At 31.7% G+C, this 11,856-nt stretch overlaps 1 protein-coding gene and 1 pseudogene across 1 annotated transcript; one reads left to right on the top strand and one right to left on the bottom strand.

Moving 5' to 3' along the window:
- Positions 1-1,985: 1,985 nt before the first annotated feature.
- Positions 1,986-2,598, bottom strand: LOC150023065 (uncharacterized; annotated as a pseudogene).
- A 1,491-nt stretch (positions 2,599-4,089) lies between these two features.
- On the top strand, positions 4,090-5,697 carry LOC137834200 (uncharacterized). Its single transcript, XM_068642265.2, has one exon. The coding sequence runs from the start codon at positions 4,300-4,302 to the stop codon at positions 5,395-5,397; it is 1,098 nt and encodes a 365-aa protein (XP_068498366.2). The 5' UTR covers positions 4,090-4,299; the 3' UTR covers positions 5,398-5,697.
- The last annotated feature ends 6,159 nt before the right edge of the window (positions 5,698-11,856 follow it).

Below are 11,856 nucleotides of genomic sequence, written 5' to 3'. Positions count from 1 at the left end.
TTATTGCTAACTTTTCTTGCAGATAGATTCTGAACACTACTTATTTCACTATTGAATTCATTGGGAGATGACTTGGAATTATCTGACCATAATTATACTATCATCTCTCTAGCGTTGAACATGTCTATGCTAGAATCATTATCATTGCACAATAGCTAAAAATTGTGTTTTGTACCGAGTCTCAATCATTTTTTAATTTTTTGAAGAAACAACTTCATCAAATCAATGTTGCAAATCACAGTAATTCACCGTTGTAACCTTGGAGAATCCCATACATCAGAGTGAATGATCATAGAAGGCGAAATTTTTTTATTTGAAATCAAAGTAAAATAAGTTTTGTGACTCTTTACAAGCTCACAAGCATCACATTACAAAGTTGAAGTGTTTACTTGGTCAAATACATTTGGAAATAATTTTTTTATGTAATGATTTTTTTTTAAACTATAGTACAAACAATGTTCCTTGCCTAATACCACAACCAACCCTCTTCCTTGTTTGAATGTCCTTAAAAACACAAGTGTTGGGCCAAAAAATTACAATAGATAATAAAGTTTTGGTTATTTGAGAGTCTGACAATAAATTATATTTTAGAGAAGGAACAACAACAATATCAAGGTTCAAATAATTTGAAATAGAGACATTTCTGTCTCCAATGATAGTGGATTTGTTGTCATTAGCTCTGGAAATAATTTTTTGTGAGGAAGGTTTAAGATTTTTTATCTGTCTAACATTAAAGGTCACATGACCAAAACATGTAAAGTCAATTATCCATGCATTAGTAAAAACAATCTTTTTTTATCAGCTATGAATGAATTAAATAAAGGGGACACTTTAGGGGTGTCCCAACCCTTATACAAGATCCTAAACAAACAGAGCAAATAGATTACAAATATTTATTTATTGCCATAACAAGCACCCAAACTAAATCACATATATATGGCTCTGCTCATCCTGTTTTTTGCTCCATAGAAATTTCTGCATTGACACCTTCTACTGCCTCCACTACTTCCCCATCTTACTTATACCCATCCTAGAGCACTACACCACAGAGAACAACCTACCCCCTGCCTATACAATTAGAAATCAGTTAAGGTATGGTGCCCTGCAGAATCTATGAATGCTATTATTCTCCCAAAACCTGCAAAAACTCCACTTGACAGAGAACTCAAAGCAGCTTCTATTTTAGCTGTATTAAAATCTCTTGTCATATAATTTATAGAATTGTTGTATTTCTCTTTATCATTCAGTCCCATAATCACCACCATTGCAATCAGGGTTAAACCAAGAAGAATATCGACATGGGGCCTTTGTCCCTATTGCATAACCCTTAATGTTGTAAGTCCATGGCTTTTTCAAAGTTATCCAGTTCTTCACTCTATCTCCAAGTTCCTTGCAGCAAAGTTCTACATAGTTTTGAAAAACTTTTCACAATGCGAGTACTTAAGAAGCCACCGTATTCATCTTCCAAGTTTGAGGAAGACCCCAAAGGGAAAGAGTCACAAATGGTTCTAAACCATTTGTGAGTAGCTCATTGATAGTCAATTCCTTCTTGGTTTATTCCTCCATTTAGTTTTCCATTCGGAAGTATTCTTGACCATGATATGAAAAATCTATAAGCATCCACATTCATATCCTCCGTAATCTGAACATCTTCATTTTACTTCACAATCCCATCCTTTTGATCCTTCACAACCTGCATATATGAATATCCTTTCCTAGCCTTTAGCTAAGACAATGTCATATTGTTAAGACTAAAAGAAAACATCACACATAACAGGTGCATTACTGGCGTTTGTTCATCCCTGAACAACCTTAAATAATACTCTCATCCTATTCTTTATCTAAGACTTTAAACCAATTTTTACATTAAAGATAGCATACACATTTTCCCCTTGTATACGTTCTTAGTTGTCCCTACCCCGCATTAGTATATGTGCTTATTAACATCACTACTTACCGTTGTAGCAAGCATTGTAATTATGGAATTAGAAATTGTATCTTCTATTTTCGACATTGTTCACTGAACTGTCTCTATAAATCAATATATAACATTCTTCTAAATCAGGTGTCACTTCCTTACATAAGAATTCTTCACTAACTTGTTCAAAATCATCATCTAGTCCATCAAGAAATGTATGGACTATCAATATTTCAATTGACTTCTTATATCACACCATCAGGGTCCTTCATGATCTACTTTGTTATGATGATCCAATTCCCTAAAAATTTCAACCAACTCACCATAATATTCAGTTAAGGTTTTTTTTAGGGAATTCAATCTAAACCCTATAACTCATCACTTCCATCTTAAAAAGCTTCTAACAAAGCAATCCAAATATTGGGGCAATGCCTTTTCACAATTTCTAGTTTCATGGGCAACATCAACCATCTTTTTTGGCTTTTAACATACCATTTTTCATATCCTTCTTCTTGTAGTGTTGGAGGTTTCACCTTTCCACGGATGTAGGAGAATTTTTTCCTTTCTACGATATGCATCTCCATTAATTGTGACCATACATAGTTAGATTCATTTAGGATGATATTTATGATAAAGATACCTTCAAATTGAACTACTACTGGAATTAGTTTCTCTATCATCTCTCTATCTAAGTTCTTCAAAAATTAATTAGAGAAAGAGAAAAAAATAAATCATAAGCTCTAGTACCAAATTAAAAAAAGGAGTTCACTTTATAATTTTCATTCATATAATTTGTATATAGATACATTGTTCATTGTTCTTATAGTATTTTACTCCTAGAAATCATGAACTAAGGAAGTTTAGAAATCATGAGCTAAGTAAGAAGTTCAGAAATCATGATCTACATAAAAAAGTTTATAAATCAAAACTAAATTAAAGAATTAATTTAGTCAATCAAATATTTTCTTCTCAATAAAATCAATATAACTCTGTAACTAAATAAAGTTTTCCACAAATGATTTTTTTAAACTATAGCACAAACAGTGTACACGATGAGTAAACTTCTTATTCTTAGGCTATAAAGTCTAGAGCAATTTATATCGGAGGTCAGATGCATTAGTGTATGACCACTTTTATTTGTAGAAAAAATATATTCTAATTTTTTTCTCTTACTTCTACTTTATAATCATTTTTAATAATAAAATATTATATTATTTTAATAAAAAATAATATAAATAAAATTTTAAAATAAAATAATAGTATATTTGATTGTAGGGAATGTGGATTTCATCTAAATTTCAGTCTATCATTGCTCATAAGCATTCAACCACAAAGGAAGGGCAGGGTAACTGAATGGTATGGGCAATACGCCATCTCAGAAATGGTGGAGAGCAAATTTGAAGGAACAAATTGGAAGAAGGGATGCAGCAGAACCACTATTATCACAACCATATAATGAATTAGAGGGAGCACATAACCACCTAGTTTGCTTCAAGTTTTAAAGTTACTACAAACTACATTTGCAAAACGTGTAGCTGTTTTAGAGTGGATGAATAAGAATGCTATGCAAAAGGTAGTTGACAATGCAGTAAAAAAGATATAACAAACCTGCAAGAGTCTCCAATTGCTGAAAGCAAGGTGTTTAAGAAGTAATTGTTGGAAGGTGAAATGATATTGCTCAATATGAATGCTTCAGTAAATATTGTACTGATTGCATACCATCTTTGATATTGATAAATTCTGAATGCTATAGATGTGTAGAGTGAATGTTTAAGGTCCCCTTTAGATTAGTAGACAAGATAAACTTTATGCTCGCTGTTAAGGTTTAACCTTAGGAAATAGGAGATTGATGGTGATGCAAACTAGCATAGGTTTTAGGGTGTTAGACTAGATTCTAATTTTTTTATCCAAAAAATAATAATAAAAATTGAGATATTTCATAAATATCTCAACTTTTATATAAAAACATCGACATCCTTTAATTTATCATTCGTATTGTGAATTTCCTGGTTTTAGGGTGATAGACCCAATTTACCTCCAAGTACATTTAGTTTTAATATTTTTATCTCAAAGTGTTTTACTGAATAGTTAATTTTCTCCTCCTTTATATAAAAAGTTGTAAGAGAGGAAGTGTGAAGATACAATTTGCAAGATTGAAACAGCAAAACATAAATGCATCTATCTATGGAGCACCAAATTAAAGTCCTGTTTGACCTTAGACTTTGATATTTCCACATGTCATCGTTTAATGTTGGTTCCAATTCCCCAACTGTTCATAGCATGCACCATTAATACCATTGTCTAGTGGACAAAGCCTATATAATGCGCACTCATAATTTCTGCCAGAGCAGCAAAGTGTGATTATATTGTCTTTTTTGACAATGGCTACTAATTTCCATAGGAAATGGGTTTCCGTGAGTGTTCTTGTTTTGTGCATTGTTCTTGAGTTGACTGTGATCAGTGTTTTAGGTGATGAGAAGCTTGACCCACAAAGGTATGGAGACGATTGTCGATTTGGACGTGGACCACGGTGCAGGGGTTGGAGGGGCCGACGTGACCGTGGTGGTGGAATAGGGGGCGGAGGAGGGTTTGGCGGTGGTGGAGGTCTTGGTGGTGGTAGAGGTGGTGGAGGTCTTGGTGGGGGTAGAGGTGGTGGAGTAGGGGGTGGAGGAGGATTTGGTGGTGGTGGTGGTCTTGGTGGCGGGGGAGGTGGTGGTCTTGGTGGTGGAGGAGGTCATGGCGGAGGTCTTGGTGGTGGAGGAGGTCATGGCGGAGGTCTTGGCGGTGGTGGAGGTTTTGGAGGCGGTGGAGGAGGTGGGACAGGTCATGGTGGAGGTTTTGGTGCTGGAGGAGGTGTAGGTGGCGGAGCAGGAGGAGGCATTGGTGGTGGTGGCGGCGGAGGCGGAGGAGGGGGTGGTGGGGGTGGATTGGGTGGTGGATCAGGCCATGGTGGAGGGTTTGGAGCTGGTGGTGGTGTTGGTGGAGGCTTGGGTGGTGGAGCAGGTGGAGGGGGAGGAGGAGGAGGTGGTGGTGGTGGTTTGGGAGGAGGTTCAGGCCATGGTGGAGGATTTGGTGCTGGTGGTGGTATAGGAGGTGGTGCTGGTGGGGGAGCAGGAGGAGGAGGTGGTGGTGGAGCAGGAGGTGGAATAGGTGGAGGTTCAGGTCATGGTGGGGGCTTTGGTGCAGGAGGTGGTGTTGGAGGAGGATTAGGTGGTGGTGGTGGTGTAGGAGGAGGTGGAGGTGGTGGTGGAGGAGGAGGAATAGGTGGAGGTTCAGGTCACGGCGGAGGCTTTGGTGCAGGTGGTGGTGTAGGAAGTGGAGGTGGGGCAGGTATAGGTGGAGGTGGCGGCGGTGGTCATGGCGGCGGTGGAGGCATTGGTATTGGAATTGGCATTGGAGTAGGAGTTGGTCATGGTTCCGGCAGTGGTTCTGGTGTTGGAGTTGGTGGAGGAGGAGGAGGAGGTGGGGGTAAACATTAGGGTTTAAGCATGCATGCATGAGGTTAATTATGGAGATTTATCTAACAATATTTGGATATTCCTAAAGAAAGTGGTTTATGTAAGGATTATGATAGAGTCCATGTTATGTTGTGTTGTTAGTAAAAAGCTTTGGAAAAATCCTATTACAATATTATGGAATTTACTAGTCAAAAGTCATGGATATTGAGAAAAGTGTGATAAATTACTTATTTGCACGCAAAGGAGGTCTTGCTCAAATTCTGGCTTGATATTGAATTTTGGCATTTATATATCACAAGAAGCTTCATCCTTATCTGTTAATGTGGAGTAGCTAGATGGTATTCAAATTGTTTGGTAAAGTCACCAAAAATATATTAATTCAACAAGTTAGTATTGCTATGAGTAAGTTTCAAACTTTATGGGCATTGTCGCCATGAGTGGCTCAGCCAACCATTACTCTTGTTAAACACATTTATTGTGCATCGTACATTTCTACCTCAAAATAAATTAAGCATAACAAAAAATATAAAACGCATCACATTATATGTTTTTAAATTTAATACAGAAATTGTATTATAAAGAAGTTAACTCAATATACGACAAAAAAATATTTGTGATGAGAAAATAATTTATCTATAAAAAGATATAAATTATGTTCTCCAATTCAATTTCAAAAATTTGTGTCATAACAAAACAAGTTGATTGTATTAGAGAAATCATTTTTTAAGTATTGGAGTAAGTTAAAAAATGATTTTTCTTGAAAATTGTTTGGTATAGAAATTATTTTAAACTTTTTTCTGGAATTTAAATTTTATAAGTAAATGAAAATTTTCAGACAATCCAAAACAAAACCATTCAGATTAATTTCTATTTCAACTAATCAATTTTCAATTTAAAATAATCATTTAAAAATCAATTCAAATCCTCCACAAAAAAATAATTTAATTTAAAATATTAATTGTAATACAAAATTTAATAAGAACTTGCAATTCAAAATCAAAATTTAATAATAAAAAGAATCATGTTATAATTATTTAACATTTTTAACTTAATTTGTTAATGTACTAATTAATTGATTCCTATTATGTTTGTTCTTGTTTAATTCAAGTTCACCTCAAATATAAGTAGGCTAGTCCCAACAGAAAATTTCAAATTCAGAAACAAGCTTAAAATTGAAAAAAAAAAATTATACAAATCACCTTTCAGCTAGTTGAAATTAGCAAGGGCACTCCACCAATTTAAACGAACCCATGAGGACTTAAAAAAAATACAAATGGATCTTGGGTGTAGTTGGGGAAAGAAGAAAATGGAGAGCAAAAGGAGACGCACCTGCACAGGGAAGAGTTGGGAGGAGGAGGCGCGAAGGAGAGCAGCTTGAAATGCAAAATTCACCTCAGGGTTTCAAATTGGAAAACCTATGAAAAAATTGATTTGAATTTGGCTATAACACATACGAGTCTCGATATATTGACACGTGTGTGCACACTAACACACATTTGACGTGACAATGACGTAATAGATTGAGATTGCGTTCGATGATGTGATAAGTATAAAATAGAGTAGTAGTGCGAATGAGTAGTGAAGCGAAAGCTTTAAAATAGGGTAAGTAATCTAATCGGTGTAATATATTGTCTATATTAAAAAAAAATATGAAGTGTGGGTGACCATAAACGTCATAGAAGTGACCACTTACAACAATTACAACCACACGAGTAACTAGTTTTGTGTGTGCCATTACATGTGAAGGAACTTGTGGCTGGGTAACCAGTTATGATAGGGTGGATGTTCAGGTCTGTCACGAGTAACTACATGGTTAGCCCAAAGGGTTGTAATGACGAAATTGAAAGTGATTGAGGAGTAAGGGTAAGTTTTTAATGTTGTGGGGGTGATGCATAAGTAATTCCTGACTCATTTGAGACAGTTGCCATAAACATAATACAGGTGACCACTTACACTCACGGGTAATCACTTTGAGTGTGTGAATGAGCAGTGAAGCGAGAGCTTTAAAATAGGGCAAGTCATCTAATCGGTGTAATATATTGTCTATATTAAAAACAAATCATGAAGTGTGGGTGACCATAAACGTCATAGAAGTGACCACTTACAACACTTACAACCACACGAGTAACTAGTTTTGCGTGTGTCATTACATGTGAAAGAACATGTGGCTGGGTAACCAGTTCTGATAGGGTGGATGTTCAGGTATGTCATGAGTAACTACATGGTTAGCCCAAAGGGTTGTAATGACGAAATTGAAAGTGATTGAGAAGTAAGGGTAAGTTTTTAATGTTGTGGGGTGATGCATAAGTAATTCCTGACTCATTTGAGACAGTTGCCATAAACATAATACAGGTGACCACTTACACTCACGGGTAACCACTTTGACTGTGACAGTAGGTTGCTCGACTGGTGTTATATGTGATCATACCGGTTACTCGAGTCAACCGGTGTAATATAGGGGCTTAAATGTACAGTTGGTAAGTCAATATATTACACTGGTTGGCTCAATTAACCGGTTTAATATAGGACCAATTATGATTGATGAGTGAAGCCAATGACGCTAAATACTTGAACAACAAACAAAGAAGAAGCAACGATCGCACAAAAAAGACGTTTATGGTTTGTGTTCCGCATGTTCTACTGTGATTCGTGCTTCCTACTGCTTCTTTCTCTCTTTTTTTTCGACATTTCCTTTCATTCGAAATTCTCTCGTTTCCGCACCCACACAACTCTTACAAAATTATTTTCAGTTCCACATCACTCCTCCCTTCAAAATTACAAAAAATCTCACAATGATGTCCTCACCCAATACCACATCTATAGCATCAAATATATGAGACCGAAAGTGTTAATAAAACATTTTCGAACACTTATTTAACGTCGGCCCATACATAACTTGACACCTTACCATAATTAATTAGCCTAGCATGACAGACACAAACCACAATAAATTATTATTCATTATAACAATTTAATGTCATTTTATTTATTGTATAAAAATAACAATTAAATATATTATTAATAGTATTAAATTGTGGTATAATAACACATCATTATGATAAAAATAAATACCATAAACTTTGGATTAATTTTCTTACAATTAACTAAATTATAATCTAATTATTTTAAATTTATTCTTGAATCATTATGTCGGAAAAAAAGTATATATATAATTTAATAAAGTATATTATAACAAAATTACTCTAATCAAAACATATACTAAAAAACTACTTTTCTTACAGTTAATTAAATTGAGATAGATTATTAAATTATAATCTAATTACTTAAAATTTATTCTTAAATTTCAATGCCTGAATACATATTTTAAGTATTGTAAACATCTGACATATGAAAATTGTATCATTATGAATTACTCTTCAGAACTTTCTTCTTGCATTTAATTCCAAAACCTAGATGATGAACAAAACTTTATTTTTTAGTAAATTGTTAATCCATGATAAAAATATGTATTAAAATATATATTAGACAATGCCTTATCATCCTTTTCCAATCATCAAATTATGTCATTTTGTTCATTATATAAAATAATATAATTAAAAATATTATTTATATATCTATTGTATTGAAGTTGTGATATAATAATAAAATTATTCTAATAAAAAATATACTACAAACTTGGGTTAATTTCCGCACAATTAATTAATTTGAGATAGATTATTAAATTATAATTTAATTGCTTTAAATTTATTCTTAGATTACTATGTCTCAATACATATCTTTAAGTAATAATATAAATTTGATAGAATAAAATATATTATATTTTAGTATAGTAACCTACTCATACGAAAATTGTATTATGAACATCTTACCCTTCACCACTTTCTTCTTGCATTGAATCCATCTTAAAAATATTACCAAAAGAAATCTTTAATCATGCACATTTTAAAATTTAATAAATTTTATTCATGTTATTTTTAATTTAATGTGAATTCTTTTTAATTTTTTTCATTTTAACAAATTGTTAATTCATGATAAAAATATGTATTAAAATATATATGTTTTAAAATCTATATATATATATATATATATATAGAGAGAGAGAGAGAGAGAGAGAGAGATAACTTACAATTATAACAAATTTTTTAACAAATTCAATTTCCTTTTAACAATTTATAACAACAATACAATTTAAATTATCAATTTATAGTTTCACTATTCAATTTCAATTTACTTACAACCTTAATATTAAACAACATCACACAAAATTTTTACTAAATATCAAATTAGTATTTTATATAAAAAAAAACTAAATTTAAAAATATTTTTTTATATTTTACGATAAATTTTATTTTATTTTTGATATATTACAAATTTTCCTAAATTTACTTTCCTCAAATATTTTTAAATGTTCTTTTTATTTATTATTTTTTTAATTTATTTGTTTTTACGTCTCTTATCATTTCTTTTTTAAGCTTTTTTATTTTTAATTTTAATAATTTTATAATGAAAAATCTTATTCTTACTACGCTTTCGTCCTCCACAAACCAAATTCCTCGTCCAGTGAATCATAATCTCCACGGTATCAGGTAATGCCAGTTATTTCTTCTTTTCTTTCGATTAATTTAAATACTTATAACTACATTACTGCAAATATATTTTTGATCTTGAAATATCTATTTCGCTTTTTCGCCATTTACGCTCTTTTCAGTGTGATCCTTTTAAAATTTACTCAGTAGAAAATAAAGAATTTCATTTTAGGATTTCTCGAGATTATAATTTAATGTTGGAATGTTAAATTTAATACTGATGAACTAGAAACTTCAATTAAAATGTGTATTTCCAATCAAAACAGTGCAAGAACTTTTTCAGGATAGTATACTAACCAAATAGCATTTATGTTCTTTTCAGTGTGATCCTCTTAAAATTTACTCAGTAGAAAATAATGTATTAAAAAATTTCATATTAGCATTTCTAGAGATTATAATCTAATGTTGGAATGTTAAATTTAATACTGATGAACTAGAAACCTCAATTAAAATGTATATATTTGAATGTAAAACAGTGCAAGAACTTTTTCAGGATATGCAGGGTACGGGTTAGTTTGAGCCCATACATAATGTAGTACCAAATAACATTTATGCTCTTTTCAGTGTGATCCTCTTAAAATTTACTCAGTATAAAATAATGTATTAAAGAATTTCATATTAGCATTTCTTGAGATTATAATCTAATGTTAGAATGTTAAATTTAATACTGAAGAACTAGAAACCTCCATTTAAAAAAGAAGGGGACAATAAAGACAAAAAGAAAAACAAAGCAGGAGACTCTATGACCGAGCATGAAACAAAGCAGTAGACTCTATAGCAAAACAGTGCAAGAACTTTTTCACGACATGCAGAGTAGGAGTTAGTTTGAGCCCATACACAATGTGTAGTTTCTCCTTTCATATTTCCCTTCACAGCTCAACTTCATTGAGCTAATAATCTATAATTCCAAATTATGTAAAACAAGTTGTCTTTATAAGTAAGAATAGAACCTAAATTCTCTTAGTGGCAAAAGAAGAAAGATAACTTACAATTATAACAAATTTTTTAACAAATTCAATTTCCTTTTAACAATTTATAACAACAATACAATTTAAATTATCAATTTATAGTTTCACTATTCAATTTCAATTTACTTACAACCTTAATATTAAACATCACACAAATTTTTTACTAAATATCAAATTAGTATTTTATATAAAAAAAACTAAATTTAAAAATAATTTTTTATATTTTACGATAAATTTTATTTTATTTTTGATATATTATAAATTTTCCTAAATTTACTTTCCTCAAATATTTTTAAATGTTCTTTTTATTTATTATTTTTTTTAATTTATTTGTTTTTACGTCTCTTATCCTTTCTTTTTTAAGCTTTTTTTATTTTTAATTTTAATAGTTTTATAATGAAAAATCTTATTCTTTCTACGCTTTCGTCCTCCACAAACCAAATTACTCCTCAATATTTATAGTTTATGAGAGAATTTTTTGTAAATCAACTTATACATAAGTTAGTTTCAATTAATTAAAAATAATTCTATTTTTTTTATATATGGCTTAATATTCTGATGCAAAAATTAGTTTAAAGAAACCCTATATTAATTTAAATGATAAATAAAAGAAAAAAAAATCCTGAATAGCTAAATTTCTAAATAAGTATAATTTTTTTAAATAAAAAGTAGTTATTGTACTAGTTAGACTTTTTCGGAGTACAACCCAAACACTTAATGATGCATTTCTTTAAATAGTACTTGACCTAACCAGATATATTAAAAAAATAACTAAAATAAAATGAATTGAATATTTTTTTTTTATCAGCAATAAAAAATCAATAAATGAGAACCACTTCAGGGGTGGTCCAACCCTTTTACAAACACACATACAATTTAACTCCTAACTCGACACCCAAAACCGCCGGTTAAAAGACCAACCAAACCAAGCGCTAACTAGCTTTACCGAATCAGCCGTATACAGG

The sequence above is a fragment of the Phaseolus vulgaris genome, chromosome 11 (assembly GCF_051622355.1).
Source record: "Phaseolus vulgaris cultivar YP4 chromosome 11, ASM5162235v1, whole genome shotgun sequence".
NCBI classification, from domain to species: Eukaryota; Viridiplantae; Streptophyta; class Magnoliopsida; order Fabales; family Fabaceae; genus Phaseolus; species Phaseolus vulgaris.
Note: the sequence above shows the minus strand (reverse complement) of the source record. Positions and strands in the feature narration are given on the sequence as shown.